The following is a 19294-nucleotide window of genomic DNA, read 5'->3' as shown; positions in this document are numbered from 1 at the left end:
TGTTTTGAAATGAAGATGTTTAAAATAAAAGTGATGTAGTATGTTAGTATACTGTAGATACAAAATTATTTATTAGATAAATTATGTTGGAAATTTTACGTTGGATTGTTCTCTACAGGGAGAATTTCTTTTACCTTGCAGAATAACGTGATCTATTGCTAATTTAGCGTTGCGGGGTTCGCAAGTTGGACGATCCCCTTGTCAAGCTTTTTAATTTATTTAATATTCTGAGAAATGCGGGAGAAGCGAAAGTTATAACTTAAACCAATATCTCTAGACTCATCCACCGAATATACTTTAATTAAACTTTGAGGCAATTCTGAAATTAATATTCGTAATACTTCAAAATTTTCGCAAAAAATGAGCAAAGAGAAATAATATACTTAAGCTGTGTAAGAGATAAAGAGAATACTTTTCGCTTTTCTCTTCGAAACAAGCAACATCCTGGATATAACAGTTTGCGGAGAGATCGTGAATTTTTTCGATGCTTTCTAGATGTTCCTTTTCGCTGGTAACGTCGACGAAGGCACGTATCCCTCAGCATGATTATAGGGATAGAATGTACCCCGTAAAGGAAACGCGAGCTATCTAGCAACGACCAATTAAGAAGCTCAATGGAACGTGGTAAATAAGTTGGCACGAAGAAATTCCAGTACGCACGGTGGCGTTCGAAGATCTGGACTTTTTGGAATGTCTCCTGTAATTTCCGACATTTCCCCAAGATGGTTGGAATTTATGGAATAACGCGGTCTATTAGATTCCGCATGAATCTATCTTTCGCCCCAGAGTTAATGAATTTCACACTGAAATATCTTCTTTGTCATCGAATATCGTTAACATTCTCGTCGTTATTCATATCATTGGCAATATTATGATCCATTGAGATTTATCTGTCTCGTGAAACTTCCAATATTAATTACGCGTCGATAAATTTCACTACTTAATCACTTATGCCCCGAGATAAAAGAACTTAATACAACATAGTCTATTTTAGTAGCTCGTATCGATATTAATGCGATTCATCTGGATTGTGCTTCTGCTTCTATTTATCGTGATCCTTATTTATTATGATTGTTAATGATAGCTCCAACATATGTATCGGCGATAAATTTCGTTCGCTTCGTGAGTATAACGCGAGTAACAGTTCAATGTATATGTTAATCCACGGCAATAAATTACCGTTTAATTGAAATAAACGTTCGAGTTCTAGCAGCATCGTTTGATGTATCTTTGATCTTATGCATATGTTATGGTTAGTACAATTTAACGTCTTCGTCCGTCTTCGTGTTTTGTAATTTATACGAAGAGGAGCGTGGATTCTAAGAGATCATTCGATTCCGTGAAAGGTAAGCTTCTCCTTAATCTCTGCTTAACACGTTGCGGGGGTGTGACTAGTGATTTCATTACAGTTCAGTTCATTCGTATCTCCGGAGTAACTTAGAATTCTGCATATTGCACGTTCATTACGAATTATGTTCTTTTCCTTTCAAGTTGGATGTCTGATCAATGAACGCTTCAATTGTAGCAATTGTTTAACAAATTTGAAAAATACAATTTTGCCACACACTCTTCGTAATTGATTGATATTCGAACGCTATTTGATATTAGATAATTAAAAATAATATTTAAAATTATTTTATTTACTGTTAGCAAAATTTACTATTTATTACTAAATATCAACTAAAATGCCACCGTGTAAATGTCATTCTGTCACTACGGAACGCAAGAAATGGACGCGGTACCAAATTAAGCGTTTTTCAACCGCAAAGGTCAATGGTTGCTCGCGGCAATGGCAGACTGTGGACGCGGGAAAGGAACGAAAGCTTCCGAACGAAGGCAATATCCCTCTTTACAATTGCACGAGCATGAAATTGATTCGTAATTCTCGGAAGACGGCAAAGGTGAAACTAATAGTAGGCATTTGCGAGCGTGGATCTAGCATAGGGAGATTCCCAGGAATTCTTCGCGCCGACCCTATTGCGTTAAGCCATTAAGTTCATTACGTCGCGAGTAGAAACTTTCCTTCTCTCGACCTCCTTGACTCGAAACCAAGCTTGTACGCGGTGCAACAACGATAAGCTCGGTGGATCGCGTGCAACTCGCGAGTGTACGGTTGCGCTCCCGTTCCTTCGTTCGCCATTATTCGCCTTCGTCCCTGTTCCGGCGAATCGGTTTCCTTAACCACACTGGCCGGACAACCACCTTCGACATTGGATCGTTTATTAATTATGGATGAAGCGCAGGTAGTAGAGGGCGAGGCAGTGACTGATTTAACCGTCGATCGACGCCCCAAGGAGGATGTGCCACGGTAGTTAATGAAAATAAAGGTGAAACAGCCGAGAGAGGTAGCAACGAAAATTGAGTCGATTGGCAGAGGCACGAAAGTAACTTGCACGCTTTTAGAAACTCTGGCTGCTTTGGGAATTAGCTAGAAATGGGTAGTTTGAGAGTTTATGTTCTAGAGGCCTTTGTATCGGATCGGGAGAAGAAGATGAAGTTTGGAATGAACTGCTTAACGGCGTTTTAAGTGTTAGTTGGGTAGGTAATGCGTAGATTCTGCGATATCTTGAATTAGGTAATAAATTACCAACGAGTCTCGCACATAAAATGGTTTAGTATATTATCTATATTTACTATATGCATAGTTAAAGCTGTATTAGTATGCATATATTTAGTATATATATGTAAAGCTCTGTTATATATGTAAATATATAACAATATGTAAAGTTCTCCTATTCAACAACTACATCAATGTCAATAAAACCGTAAATTTTCACAAATTTAAAACTGAGCCAAACTAAATACATCTGCCTGCTAACTTCTACATCGAAGTGACTACACCTGTCACGAACAGCTTTGATCTGTAATAGAATTTACAATTTAAAACCAATCCCCTTTGGCAAATAAACTTCTCGTGCCGCTGGCAAGCTTCAAAGAACATCCATAGCCAATTCCGGTTTCTCGAATCGACTCGTATATTTCCACTTCTGAGCCGATATATCAACTTGACCGCAAAGAAACTTCTTGGCCGGATGAGAGCCGATCGGCATGCATCGCGTAATCCCGCAAGCCCATGCGGCTAATATTAACACCGAGCCATAGAGCGTTGGAACCGTTTCGAAGCCAGATCGTCCATAGATCGCGATCGTGCGCATATGGATCACGAAACGCGTGCGGTCAACGTTCCTCTCGAGCCTAAAACACCTGGGTTGCGTTTAGGTGGGCGTGTTCCGGCCGCCACGCTGTAGAAACACTTATGCACGCTCGGTTCATTAGAGGCCGGTGGAAATGCGGCCCGTATAATCCCCCACGGAGGTTCTGCAATTGTTTCCCGCTTAATTGCCTTATCGAGCCGGCCTCTGCGGTACCGAATTGCTCTCTCTACCCCGCGTCGCGTTACAACCAGCCGTAAAAGTCCAACGCCGAAGCCGTTCGATTTCTTCCTTCCCAAAGACGCCGAGAATATGCCAGGATAGCATAGAGGAGAATAAAAAGGAGAGAGAGGAAACCTAACCCTCTTTGAATTACCAACGACGAAGTTGTACCTATGATAACGAAGAAAAATGCATTCGCAGTGATTGGTATTCACGTTCGATATCGTAAGAAGTTTTCAGAGTTATTTATCGAAGGGAGACAGTGGCTCTATAGATTGTCGATGACGAACTGACTCTTTTCATTGCCCCTAATTAAAATGGTCGTTATAGTTTAAGTCGTAAAATTGATTAGTAATGCTCAGAGTTACGCGGACAAATTTTTAACATAGGGATAATGCACTTTATTTAAATTAAAATTCACCTAGCCTATATGTTAGGCTCATCGAAAAGAAACTGAGCTTGACAGACGGTTTTCATGAATAATGTGCTTTTTTTCAGTAATTCGTCGTATGCATCGAACTTGGAAGATTTTTCAGTGGTTGCGAGATGAGTGCGCAGGATAGTTTATTACGTTTTTACTACCGCGAACAGAATTTATGATGCGCGTCTGGATGGTGAGAGACTTTTATTCGAGAGGTTGTCACGTTGATCACCAGACAGGTTTTATGAGCTCTAGGGGTTGTGCGAAGCATGCAGGTGTTAAGTAATTATTAGTTTATTATTCATTTGCTTTAGGGCAGATAATTCAAATGCTTGTTATCAATACACGTCAAACTTTATTTGTCTAGAAACAGTCGTATCGTAGCTATTATGGTAGAAAAATAGTAATAAGTTTTGGTCTCTTAATTAAAATTCATTGATCCCTTGTGGTAGAAAGTGTTTCCTTAATGAAGGGAATAGAATCCTACAGACGAGGATGAGCAGTACATAAAAATTTCAGGTTTTGCTATTATTGACTCGAAATATATAGTTTGTTACTACAATTCTCAAATCGAAAACTCCATTAACTGCAATTATGGAACGTCGTGAAAAATATATAAAGATCATTAATTACCGATTCTGATGGAAACGCACATACTCGGAAAGTACCGTTTCTAGATTACACGATTTTATAATAGCTACGAAGTCAACAAAATGTACATAAAATTTACACGGCACGTACGACTTGTACGAAACGTGTCAAAGCGCTAAAAATCACAGTAAAAAACGAGAAAATTCAATTTCTCTGCAAAACTACCTTTATCCGTACGTATCCCAAAAAAAATGTCAATCTTCTACAAAACCACTATCAAACGCCGAACCGAAGGAAACCAATGCTCTCTACAAGAACACCACTTTTATTCTCGAAAAGAATCCCCAGGTCCTTAGGTGTGCACATCTATTTCAACGTTCTATTGCTACTGGTCAGCGCTGGTTTAGAAACCGAGGACGTTTCTTGGGTTCGATCACACGGTACAAGTTTGCCACCGGCTGGACATAATCTGACATAATCTTCAGCGCGTAATATAGGAGGGTAAGGAACGCCAGATGGTGGTCAGACTCGCATAATCGAGAGCTCGCCGGGTCTATACAGGATCGTGCCGAATTCTGGCCACAGAAGTTGTACGGGAACATATCTACACGAGCACTGGCACCGGGCCATTTTGCGGCCGGCTTTTGCTTTCGACCGCAGTGACCGGTCACGATGATTTACGCGCTTCCGGTGGCCGGGTTACCGCGAGACTCCGCGATAATCAAAAGCCGCGTGACTACGAAACAACCCCGGATTGCTTTCCGCAGTTTTCCAACGATGGAACAGGAATTGGACTAGTAGAGATACGCAGGCTGACGCGTATCGCTGCCACGGGAAATCTGCTCAACGATGCCTCTCGTTTCCATGTCGATCGAAAAATTGAATTATTTTGCGTTTGTTGGATTTTTCTTTTTTCCTTTTTTCTCCTTTCTTCGGATTTTTTGGAGAACGTGGAAAATCTTTGATATCGATAAATTCTTTCGTCAGCGGACCGCAAGCGTGTTCGATGTTCGTTTGTTGGAAGTTGGACCATGTGTGATTTATAGCTTCGGTGATGGCGTCAAGTAAAGAGTGATTTATTTAGTCGCTTAAGGTAGAGAGTAAAGTTTCTATTTTTCAGGAAGATAATTTTGTAGAGTACGAAACAGTTTGTTAGTAGTATGTTATTAATGTTTGTTTAGAAAATCGTATTCCTGCATGGATTACTTCCAGTCATTTGACTATTATAGAACATTATGTTCATACTCGTATCTAATATTGGAAAAAGTTCCGTGAACTTGCAATACCATTGGAAATTCTCAGTTGTTGAGTTTAACAACTCAAACAGTTACAACTTTGGTAACCTCTCTTGATTTATTTTTTTATTTTTCCAATTAAGTCTTCGGAACGAACAGTGGTTCCTTTCTTAAGAAGTTCTTCCTCTAAAGGAAAGAAAAGAACAATCAAAGACAACAGATTTATTCGCAAAAATACGCAGCTGGTAATCTTGTATAAACAGCAGGGGATCGTTCACCAGAGAAATAAAAAGCATCGGCGCTTTAAACGGATAAATCGTCCTGATTGATTTTATACGTGTTCTCGAGCTTCTTCTTTATCTCATGCTCGCTCAGTCCAAATACCTTTTAAGGGTTCATTGATTTCAGATGATCTACAAGTGAGCGACGCTCCTGAGAATCTTGACAGGTCGACCCCCCTTCTCTCGTGCAGCTCGTTCCTGATGTCGGGTCTTAACTATCGTCGAACGTATTTCTTCTTAAAGCCATCTTAAATTACGACCCCGTCTTCGCTTCGAGCTAGAATCAAGGGATTCTTAGTTTCCCGAAAGAATAAGGCACGCTACCTAAAATCTCGCTCTTTATTTCCCTCTCACATCGTTCGTGGATCGTCGTGAAGCAACGAAATCGGGTTAAACGCGGCTGAAGAACAATCGACATCCTTTCACCTTCCCCCTAAGGCGTTAACTGCTGGCAAGTTACTTTAAGAAAAATAGGAATAAAAAGGAAACCTCGTCTACCTTCTCTCCGCGCTAAACTCGTTAACAATAATTATCCCCCTTTACGCGGCCGTTTAAGGAAAGGACGAAACGTTTTGAAGAGCGCATTGGTCACGATTTTCAAGCGATACTTACGGTTTCCCTTTTATTCTCTCGCGTTCCTTGCTTTTTAACAATTTAACGTCCGCGACTTTTATCTTTCCTCCGCCCGTTACTCTTTGTTCCCTTTGCCAGATAGTTTCCTCTCTTTTCTTCACCTTTCTTCTTCCATTCCTCGAAAGATCTCCGTGTGTTCATCCGCTCTTTATCTTCCTCCTCTTCATTCCTCGGCTCCATCCCTTCGCCCTTATCTTTCTATTTCACGGTTTTCTCGATTTCTTAGCTTATTTCTGCCCGATCAGCGTGGAACTTATTTCTGGTGGCCGAATTGCCGACGATTTTGTCCCGTTTTATCTCGTTACTCTCGTCGAGCACGCTCTCCAGCTCGTCGTTCCTCCTCGTCGAAAAAGTAATCTCAGATAAACGAAAATGCGAGATAACGCGAGCTTCGAATGGGCGGCCACTCACGCGCATGTTCCCGGTCATCAGTGGCGAACACCGCTTCCGGTGGCCTTTTGTCAGCGCTCCAATTAGATGGAAGCGCGGCAACGACATCGACGTCGCGATAGAAACCGGCCAATGCATCGTCGGAACTCTCGTCGTTCGCGTTTCCTTTCCTCGCCCCACGATTCCGACCGTCGCTTTTTGCGCCTCTCTTCTTCTTCCTGCTTCCGGTCACATTGTACTAAGTTCGAGTCGACGGATGTCCTCGGAAGTTCATCTTTCAACGGCAAAATGGATTTCCTCGAGGTGGAAATTGAGTTCGGCCAGGACTCGGCTTATCGGAATTACGTCGATTTTAGAGGTAATATTTCGTGTTGATGGACGACGTGTACGTTTCCACGCGTACCGCGTTCCGCAACGAGATCGATTCGTCCCGTAGATTGTGTCCCGTGGGCTACGATGATTATTTTTTGAACGATCTATTCGCTCGAACACAAGACGTAGACGTTGAAATCAAGGAAATTTGGCGTAGGAGGAAACGATAGCTTGTTGATCAAAATTATGGCTGATCAAAATTTGGAATTGTTCTTCTACTATTTTTCTTCTTTTTAGTCACCAACTTTTAGCCAGCGGAGATAAAAGAATCAACAAAAATGGACTAATTATATTTTGGTTTGATTGGGCCACCTTTTCATGTCGTTTTCGTATCGTAGTCAATCCTGTAAAGTGTCTATTGCTACTAACAATTTAACGAACAATTATAATTAACTTAAGAAGTTAATAAATATTTGTATCGTGAAATATTCTTCACATTATAGTAACTTACATAGTACAGAAATTACATTGTTATCTTGTTCCAAATTCTGGTACCTTAATTGCTCGTATAAATTTTAGAGAATAGAGAATAGGCAACTCCTTCCAATAGCCATATAGCACACTGCTTGGCACGATATCGTGCAATAGTATACCTATGTTAATCCGACTTTTACAAGAAAATGCAGGAAATTATGTTCACACGGGCCAAAAGCCGCTGCGCTTATTTAATACCGTGCACGGGAAATGTCGACTCGATAACGGTTGGCGAAAGAAACATAATTCACCCTCTTGCGACCAATTAGGCGAGCCGCATCAGTGAGTCCGTTATTTTATATTCTTGTTTGCTCTGTATCGGTGTTTATTCGTCTCACAGCAATGATTCACGAGCAATTAAGTCGACAAGCATAACGCAGCGTGTAAATCATCGTTGAAATTTTGTTGGACGGCGCCACCGGTGTTGACTGGATCGTAACGATATAACGAACCTTTTTCGACGTTGAATAGAAAATGAAGCTCACAGTAAGACGTTCTATTCGTCTAGGTACAGCTGCCAAAAATCTGCTGAGTGTTTTCCACCGTCGCGAACATATACAGAATTGTCAGATATTCGAACTTTTCAATATTCAAATTTTCAAACATTCAAAATTTTCATTCGAATTTTCGAATCATGCCGTTCTTATCTCTTTACTCTCGGAAAGCAAAATAAACGAAACAAGTGCGAGTACTTAGTTACTGTTACCTATTAGTAAAACGCTATCATAAAGTGGAATTCTTAATCATGGTAAATTGGTTTCCAAGGAGCCAAGAACAATTCGGAAAGGAAAGTAAAACTTTCAGCTATACGTAGAACGTATACCATAATCAGACACACCCAGCACAAACACATTTACCGGTCATCGATCAGCAACCCGTCCATTCACAATATACGAACGGTCGTTAATGAGAGAAAACTTATATATACTAATATTAAGCGTGTTATAAAGTAAGACAGTACCGATCGATCATCTTAATTACAATATTTTGTGTCAGTCGACTGGTTAATTATTTGAGAATTTCGTGACAGATGAATTTATATTTATACTTATATATTATATTTTGTGTCGGCCGGCTGGATGATTGTTTGAGGGTTTCATGACAAACGAAGAACTTATATTTATATATAACATTGTGTTCCATTGAAATCTAAATATAACAGAGTTTGCGTTTCGAGGCGTAATTTCGTTACATTTGAACTGCAATTTGCGCCATGTATTATACATAATTCGATATTGCATATTATTCACAGTGCACAAGTTCCATTGTTATAGTGATTCAAGTTTAGGTAAATTGAATTATTCGACTCAACAGAATCTAAAAATATACAGAACATTAATTCGAGTCAATTAATTATATCATCCCTTAATTACGATCTGCTATAATCGTAAAATTAATGTTAATAAAGACACATTAATTTCAATTAGGTTGTCTTAGTTGTTGCAGAAAAGGAATTATATAATTTACTCTTAATAAAAATGATACAAAGTAATTTTAAAAATCGTATATCTATATTTCTAAGTGAAGAAATTATAATTCAAATTATCAAGCGATAAGTTAAATATCTCAACCGTTAATCTCGTGTTCCATAGATCTACGATGTCATCCAAAACTGAATATAAGGAGAAAGAAAGCATAGATGTGTATAAATCACTTTAGAACAGCACCAGATACAAATTGTAACACGCATAGAATGTTACAAAATCCTATTACAATTTACTAGAACGAACCTTCGTTCTTGAGATATTTATGTTCAAGGTTGTGTAAGTGCTAGTAGTACATTTGCATAAAACTCATTCCTGTCAGCATCCAATCTCTTCAAATCCGTAACCACAACCACATCACAGTACCCGTACAACAAAATCGATCTTCGATACATAAAGACACACGTGGGTCCCGAGCTCGATTCATTCTCCACAAAATTTTGCGTTGTAAAGTCTCGGTTTAAGGTTTGCTTAAGGCGCACCTAGTTAAGGTAACGCCATTATCGATTCATAGAGACGGAGTTACGTAAGCCACGTAACAGTACGAGGCAAGAGGGCGGGAGATTCGAAGGGAGGGAGGGAAACCACCAGATCGGTGCTCCTTACGTAACCGGAAATTCTGCGCGCGATAATCGCTGCTTCGGTTTGTAATTTGGACGGAGCCGTGCAATTTCGCGCGATAAATCAGTCGAGACTGCTTCGACACGCGCGCGCGCGCGTCCGCGCGTTTCGGTCGGCGAAAAGATCACTGAGGAAAGAAATAATTACGTCGAAGGGGAACCGACCTCGATCATTATCGATCCTTGCCAAACGATACCAAACTGGTAATAACTTCTTTTGTCTGCTCGTTGCGTCTTCGCCTTGTGTATCTTTATATATCGTTACTTTTGAGAGTATATAATATTGTGAAGTTTATTGTATTGAATTGATTAGTTGTGATTTGATCATGGATGTTTATGCATTTATGGAAATTTACGTTTACGGTAAAGTGGTCGCCGTAGGAGAATATATTTCATTACAAATACAAAACGGCTGACAATTATAAGGGATAGTTGTTTTGATATTTATAGTTATAAATATAAGTGAAAATAGTAAGAATATATTAAATATTCAATACAAATTTTATTTTTTCTTATTATGTTGTTAAAGATATGAATTTGCGTAAACATCGACAGTTTGCCAGTTAACTGTCCATATTCTATATGTAAATTAATAGCCAAACTTTTTCTGTTGCAGGTAAGCAAATTGGTAGATTTTTTACTTCTCGACCCAAACAACGTGGATCTCTGAGTGAGTCGAAACTTAATCATTTTATAATTGCGAAACTGTAGTTTAATTATGGATTATTAATGGCATCGAATTATCGCGAATTAAATTTGTGCGAGTGTATTATGTAAAATATTACTATGTATATTGAATTGTATGAGATAAATATTATGGGATTTGCAAGTTGTCATGTCGGTGTTTTACTTCGATGTAGGAAATTCTAATTTCGTCGATCGAATGGAAATCTGTTTGGTTCCTCGCAAACTAAAGAAGTGAAAGGAGAAAGGGGGAAAAAAACGTAGGTTGCTCGCTTTGTATACGCCAAACTGGTTAAATTGAATTGATCTGCTTTGGATGCTTCTACTGATGTTTTGCGTGTAAAATGAGAGATTTGTTAGAAGAATGATTCGTTCTTTTGACTTTGTGAAATTGGGTATCTTTTGAGAGTTGCCTGGAACGTTTTTATATTTTTCATTTACTTTTTTTCGCATTACACTCCGATTTCGAAGAACCGCTGTCATATGGAAGTTTTATCAGATGAAAGCATTGCCTCAAATTGAATTGATTTTGTGCATTTTGTTAAAAGGCAATAAAAAATTGAAATCAAAAGAGAAGAGACGTAAACGGCAGTATCAAATCTGAACTCGGGGGATCAAGTTCAAAGATTGAATTTCTCTAACTAATACCCTACCTTTCCATAAACTCGCAACGCTTAACTTTTTGCAGCACATTTAAAATATATGTTTTTGACCACCTCGAGACTAAACGATAGCAAACAGTGCAGGAATGTCGACCAAGAGAATGTCAAAGACGCAGCCACCGTGTCAGCATAAACCTCTCGATCGTTCCCGAAAATTTACGACCCAGGACTTTATTACTATTTCCTCTCCTAAATTTATTATGTGTATCTCGAATTTCATCACAAGACTAGAAGATACGAAAAAAAGAGGCTACTAAGATCGAAATCATTACACACGCTAAAACGTGAAATCCATTATCATTTTACGGTCCATTCTATGGTTGTCCAGATGGGCTCATTGGAATAACTTCAAATTTTTCGCCTTGTATAGCCTCGTCCCGGTGTAAAAATTATTCGAAACGTCCTTGCGAACAGGCTGGCAGCGCTGGGTGGCATTTTATTCTCGTCGGCAGAGAATCAACTCCGCACAAAGTTTCTTTATCGTCCACGAATTCCAACTATTTTATCGAGAATCCGGTAGTAAAGTTTCGTAGAAACCCGGTCACGAGGATCCGCTCGAAACACACTACGCTCTCCTTGATCGTTAAATCTGAAATGAGTTCTTGACCCGGGATGCACCTTGTCCGTTGATAGTCGTAGGCAACTTTTCTATTTTCCTTCCTTCCACCATCTTCCACCAACCGTCCCTTCCATAAGACCAAGTAATTTCATTTTTAGTACGCAGCCACCATCAGTTGCACGTGCCCGGCACTTCGATATCATCTTCTTTCAAAGGAAAAAAAATTTTTCATTCCCCTCGTCCTTTCTTTTCCGCGCGTCGACTAATTGCCAGTGGAAGAGACTTCAAGTATTGTATATCGTTAAATTCGCCAAGTGGAAGTTCCCCCGGATGGTTATTTGTATTCATGGATGAAAATTATTCCGGAAAAGGGTGGATATTCTTTATTGCCATCGTGTTTTGGTGGGAGAATTAAATTACGTATTGATGGGTTTAATTCGTTAGGTTCGAATAATGTAGTTCAAGCTAGAGTTACTATTATCGATTGGGAATATTGGAACTCATAATTCTGTTAGAATATTGGATGCAGGTGGATCCGTAACGTGACGCGCTATTGTTAATTAACCCTCATGGAATCGCTGTCGTCTCGCAAATTATATCTCCGATTCAACAAAGGTGGATTATGTTTAGCTTCGATATCGGTTTCAATTCTTCGAACTAATAAGAACCAAGCACAAGTTATATAGAATATTTCGACGTTATGTTATCTAACACGATATTGCATAGTAGTGATCGTACGTCTAACGAAGAAAATCATCACGGTGTAAAAGTTGGCGTAAGAAGCGTGACATTAATCGAGGACAATGATCACGGAAGCTGACATAGGAAAAGCGAGAAAAAGTAGCAATCTGGAGTTTTCCAGGCTGAAACTTACAGTTTCATAAATTAGAATTTAAAGAAACTTGGAATCCTAAGCCCTCTCACTTTCTCCCCTCTCCTCTCTCTCTTTCTCGACGCGTTCCTTTTACGAGGGAGATTCTGTTGGCGGATTTCTAACAATCTGTTAAGTTTAATGCTCTTTAGCCGGACCGGGAAGGGAGAGGAAAAAAAACTGGCGGCCAACTCGTTCAAGTCGGGAAATTTACAATTTTAGGTTTCCCAGGGAGAGAAGTTTTCTCGTTGCCGCCCCGTAATCTTGCCGTTATTGATTCACGGGGGTAAAACCGCGCTTCAAGAAACTGAAACTGAATCTAGATCCTAATTTTTTCTTCTCGCGGGCAACTTTTATTTTAATACCCACTAGCTTGGAGCAAGCAAGAAACTTGACGACTATGGCGTGTAAAACTTTCCCTCTGGTATAGCTGGGATTTTACGTTTAATTAACCCCCGTATTCGATGTTTTCTCCTTTCGATGACCGGATGGACAACGTGAGGGAAAAATGAGAAAACAAGTGTGCAAAAATAAATACGGTACTGCCGCGTTTGCCTAGTATGATTAATGGCTCGCCAGAAAGCAATACCGGTAAAGTTTTTCAATTTCATCGTTGCGTGTCACGACTTCGCTAGACCTGGCCAACGTTTAGTAAAGGATCTCGTTAAACGTCCTTGCAAAGTGCATTTTGATACGTAAACTCTTGTTCCACTAGTCGGTTTTATCAGAAATTCGATTTTCTTTATATTCTTTTGTAATTTGTATTTTTATCCGCTTTTTAAATTCAACTGTATACATTGGACGAATATTTTTATCCATCTACGATTGTTATTTTATAATATTGATGTTATGATTTACCTGCTCTGTCAAGCAGAGTTTTACTTCGATAATTCCAAAATATGAATTTCGGAACGATGAATTTGTAATTGAACGAATCACCGTCTAATTGATTGCAATGTATCAGACCAACAGACTTCTGCAACCTTACATATTCATGAAAATTCATGTATCATTGAATGCAATTAAAAAATTGAAACAAGATTGAGACAGAAACTATTATTGTGGATGTTATAAGAAGTACTTGTACTACCACTATATTCCATATATTTCTACATCTGCATTCACTCCATTATGTTTTTACACTTTGAAATCCCACAAAGATATCCGTGATCTACTGTCTGAAAGCGAAGAGGGAAACGTCACATGATCAACCCTCGTATCCCTCAAATTTCCAATCTCAATCTCAAATCCAAAGCTCCAAGAAAAGAAAAAAAGGAAAAAGTGCAAATGTAATTTAACAGTCAGAGGACACGAAACACTTAAAAAAATCTAAAATATGTACCTATCTTCTTCGAATCTACTCCCTAATCATATAGATTTACAGTGCGTATGGACGAGTTACGAATTCACATGATACAATATTGGCAGACGTGGTTCGTATCGTATCGTTGTGTAAGGCTGAAGGCCGGCCCACGGAGCCGTGCAATATTGAATTTCTTTCAAATAAGAAAATCGTATTTAGATAAGTACTTCAACGGCGTCGCGTGATCCTATCTTATCCCGTTCCCGACTAGCGGGACGTGAAGAGAAATAGCGGGAATCAGGGGATGAGAAAGGGCGAGAGACAGCGAGGGAAGGAGAAACGAGAGATTTATTCGTTGCACGCACACGCGAGACACTCGTGTACGTGAAGCATCTGGTTGGTATGACGGTGTCAACGGAGTCAGGAGAATTCTAGTTTCTTTTCCCTTTGCCAGGAACCCGCGAAACACACTTCAACCGCCACCGGTCCCCGTGAAACTGATTCGCATGAATAAATTTCTGTGCACTGCCGCTGACGCTCTTCTCTGTTTCTGCCCGCGCCAGCGTCTTCCAAACTGATCGAGGTTTCCTCTTCGACTTTTCTTTCGAAGTTGTTTTAGCCTGTTAACCGGGTCATCTCGTAACCATAAACTTTTGTAATTATTGAAGTAAAATATTAACAAAGATGGATCAGTTTTAGTAAAACGTTTGATTCTATATAGATATGGGACTGTAAGTTTAACAAATAAACAAGAACGAGTCTCGAGTATGTTTCTTAAGCTATAACATGAATGTGCATGATTTGCAGCCTCTTAGAGAAAAGTAAACATAAAAACACGCTGTAACATTTGTGACTATAGTAATAAATCTTTATCGATTAATAAAAATGATGTTTAACTAAGTCGATCTCATATAGTTGCAATTTGCTAGAATTTATGTTATACTTATCTTATCATATAGATCAAATAGAATTTTACACGCACATTAGACTTCAACAATTAGTCTTCATACGATAAAGTTCATCAATTTGTCTCATTCATATTATTTTTTATTCACAATGTATAATAGGACTTCAAGTTAAGATAAGTAGGTTTAACCAGTAGGAGTTCAGACAAGAAGATAGCTAACAAGAATTCGGATAAGTAGATTCAACCAGTAAGAGTTCAGACAAGTAGATTGAATCGACAAGAATTGGTATAAGTAGATTCAACCAGCAAGATTCAGAGAATCGGGTATTAGAATTTCGTTCCAATAAATGGAGTTCTACCGTAATATAAGTAATACGAATATTATCGTGAACTAAGTACAATCCATATTATGTTAGCTGTATGAAAAAAACAGTCGAAACTCCAGCTGCTATATATCGAGCTATTTTCTTTATCGATTTTTAGATTGCAGTAAATGCATGGTCCATTGCACCTCAGGTTCCAGCATATAGCGTTGATTTGCTTGATTCGATAATTCCTGCGTAAATTGTGATAGGAATATTGCATAATGTATAATATGGTTATATGTACTGTCACATGTCAACATCTGTTTGAAAGTGTATAGACATTATGGATTCATACGAAGCGTTATGATAATCCAGGTATATAACATTTCATAAACTTGATATATATATGATATGAATGAAAATTGAAATTTCTTTTTATTAATATTTCAATAGAGGTATTTCAGAAAATATTTTCTCGCCATATAAAAAGGATAATGGTAGAAATTCATTTATTCCGTTTTGAATAAACCTATATTACGTTCGTATTATTTCAACTTTGTATTAATTTATATAAAATCAATTGATTATTATTATTATTATAATATCTTATTACACGAAAAATGAAATTTTAAAAAGATATTATACATCGAGAAGTTGAAAGTAATATCGAAAATGCATGGAAATATATTACATCGAACTCCGAAAAATAATTTCTTCCATTAATGCGCTACTACCATTACGTGTAATTATTATACGTTATGTAGCGTTACACAATGCCTATGTATAACGTATCATGTAATACGTTTAATTGACCTATTTAAGATATTTTACACGTGCAAAAGCGAAATTGCCCAGCATATTGCGTGAAATCGCTACAACAAAGTATGCTTTACAACGGTTAATTTTCTACAAACCGTTTATCAGTAAAACCACATGCAATAAACAATGTTATTCGCCAATTAACGGGAAAACTCTCAGACAATGTTATTCGTAATAATTATATAATTCGAAAATCGTAAAATCGTGCCATTTTACCAACCACCGTTCTCTGCACCGTGGCCAGTCCCAACATCGATCATGTTGAATGTATCCAAACCAACGATTTCTCACGTTTTCGACGAGTCTATGGCGAAGAAACGTGACATTTCGGTGGCGCGATTCGGTTTCTGTTTCCTGTGGCATAAAAAAGCTGCGCGCCAGTTTTTATTCGCCGACACGGTTATCGATTCGATAGAAAAATTCTCGACGAACTTTCGGCGGCACGGAAATGTATACGCGTGTACCTGGCATGCTCCATTCGACGAGCTTTGCCAGAGTAGTTCCCAGTGAAGTTCGAGGAAATGTTGCACACCGAGGAAAATTCTATCGCGAGGAAGAATTCGACGAGGATACTTCTGCAAGAAGTTCTACCTAAAGAACCGTTCCCTCCAATTTTTCCTCTACTTTATTTTCCGTGTAATTTCGAATACAATTTCCACAAACGTCGAAGAGAAAATAAAGGAGAATATCTCTCACCTTCCAATACATTTCATTTTTATGTGACAATTTAGTATTCTATACAGGATGGGGAAATTTTAAACATTTGAGTCATCGATTTATTGATAAAGGTATTATTTAAATACTCCGAGTAGATGTTTGGAAAATAGTATTAATTCCTGTAATCATCATATTAGGTTGTCCGAAAAGTTCCTTTCGTTTCATAAAGTGATAGTAGATGAACAACAATTTCTGTTTTATATTATTTCATTAAATTAGGTATGATCCATTTCGTTATATTTCTATTATTATGTTCATGCATAATTCAATAAATTAATATAAAACAAAAAACATTGTACGTCTATTATTTCCTTATAAAATGAAAGACATTTTTCGGACAACCTAATACATATTACCCAGAATCTCTATCACTTTAATTTTATTCTACCAGATGTAATTCCTTCTATTACAATTTAAGAGCAGGAACAAGTGTTATTACAACAGGAATTCTCTACTTATGTCGTCGAGTGCCCCCCGTATAATTTCTCAAAATTTCCGCAAACGTTGAAGGGGTATTAGAAAAAATCTTCCATCTTTGCTTTAGAATCCATTTTATCCCTTTTTTCACCCCATACGATCTTTTACGATCCTGTATTTTATTTCGTCCCTTTTTTGAGCTGAAAAACGCTATTCGTCTCCTTTACAGTGAAAGATGACCAGGGAAACATCGTTTCACGAACCTCGTGAATAGCCAAGGACAAAGAGCTCCGTCTACCTTTCTTCTTCACGCAAATCCGAAGGACGTGTCATCGTCCGACCGCCCGACTGATTTCAGAGGATAAATTTCCTTCGGAGACTTTCGAAATCCGCAGGCTAGCTAAGGGATTCGATTCCATTCTTCTTATTTGCCGTATGTTTGGGTTGCTGGTCGCCTTATCCCGGTTTTCGGTAGTCACTTCATCGCTCACATTAATCTCGAATTGAAAATGATCGCTCGAAAAAGAGGGTTGAAAGGAAGTTTCTTATCAGCGGAAGAAGATTATTACGTTACTCTTTTTATTTCTTTCTTATGGACAAAAGAAGCAGCTGACAGAAAATTTAGAAACGGAGTTCGATCGTCTGCCTTCCATTTATTTCGACAGAGTTTTACTCGATGATTAATTTACTGAACTTTCTCTAAACCGGTAAGCTCGCTCTATACTTCAGAATATATCGAAAATCGAATATTTTAATAATCTAAATTTAGTATTGTAGAATGTTCTATACTATAAAGGTATCAGATAATTTATTTATCTCATCAATTTAAAACTTTTTATCATCGTATAAAAAATTCTAAGAAAATTACCTATATTCGAGTGTACAGAGCTCTGCTATAGTTAAATCTACAAAGTGATCAGTCTCTTTTCTAGTGTGCTCTCGCAATTAATCCAAAGCTTTCGATCTGTTTGCAATACGCGTGATCGATTCTCTGTCACGGTAAATATCGCGTCACTTTTGTAATGGAAATTACGCGGTTACGCCAGACGGAAGAATCATCGAGTGGCTAGATGTGATGCTTTTGACGGTGAGTTTCACATGCGGTTCCAGTCGAATTTTATAGCGGACAGCAATTAATGGACGGTTCAACTATTCGACATATCAACGTCTCCCGTCTCGTTCTACGAACAGTTGCTGAAAATATTACTTTATTCGCCTGTGATGTTTAACGATACGTAAAAAACTTCCCTCGTACGTAGAACCTCGATACACGACTGCTGTATACGAACTTTTAGGAATTTTCCAATAGTTGTTCCCCTGTTATAACAGATTTTTTTTCGTCTGATTAAAATTTTGTATTTAATATAGCCAATACCATCAACTATATTTCATTGTTTAAATTTTTTATCTACTTTTTATTGTTTACATATTTTTGTTTCCAAGTATTTATTCGAGAGAATTCATTAAACGGATTAATTATTTTTCAACAGTACGATTTATATCAGCAGTGTGCATGTTTTCATCAACGTTCCTCCTTCTTTCGTGTAATTTTTATTTGTATGGTAACACAATACATTCGTAAGGTTCTCCAATCGACCGCGATTCGGCTGTGCAAATATTCGAAGAGGAAGAGAAAGGAGGCGATGCATCGTTGAAAGGCTGGACGAGCCCACTTTAAAGGGCCACCCAAGAAATAGGAGTGGTCGGAACAGTAGCTTCTTAACCGAACACGATCCTCTTCACGTGTCAGCTTAACCACCTTTCATGTTGCATCTTCTTATATGCGATACCCTGACTGAATCCAGGACTGAATCGTCGTAAACGGTGCACGCGGTTAACATTGGCGAATTATACGGCGAAAAGAAGTGCCATCACTTTCAAGTCGTTGGATATCGTTTCGCAAACTTCTTCAGAAAACACGCATCTGACGTGTATTAGCTTTCTTCGTTTTAGGTTGGTTTCTCGAAGTTTCGCTATTTTACATGGGTTTCCGGTTTCTGTTGTTCGTCAAAATTTATAGAGCTGCAACAATAAAGATTGCAATATCATTTATAACAATCAAACGATGGACATTTATATTAATTGAAATGTTTGTCAAATTCGAAGATACTATTTGTTAAACGAATTTACTGTTCTAAATACAAGAATGTGAAACATTTTCAAAATACTATTATA

At 38.2% G+C, this 19294-nt stretch overlaps 1 protein-coding gene across 10 annotated transcripts in view; it reads left to right on the top strand.

Moving 5' to 3' along the window:
• The window catches only part of LOC126915819 (fat-like cadherin-related tumor suppressor homolog), a 509971-nt gene that overhangs the window by 402907 nt on the left and 87770 nt on the right, over positions 1-19294 (top strand). For 9 of the 10 annotated variants that reach the window (XM_050720852.1, XM_050720849.1, XM_050720848.1 and 6 more), the window contains one exon: positions 10492-10545. The exons of the other annotated variant lie outside the window; for it this stretch is intronic. In XM_050720852.1, the coding sequence (XP_050576809.1) occupies positions 10492-10545 (54 nt within the window). The remainder of the gene's footprint in view (positions 1-10491; positions 10546-19294) is intronic. 10 annotated transcript variants of the gene reach the window in all.

The sequence above is a fragment of the Bombus affinis genome, chromosome 4, assembly GCF_024516045.1.
Source record: "Bombus affinis isolate iyBomAffi1 chromosome 4, iyBomAffi1.2, whole genome shotgun sequence".
Classification (NCBI taxonomy): domain Eukaryota; kingdom Metazoa; phylum Arthropoda; class Insecta; order Hymenoptera; family Apidae; genus Bombus; species Bombus affinis.
This window is presented reverse-complemented; position numbering and strand designations above follow the sequence as displayed.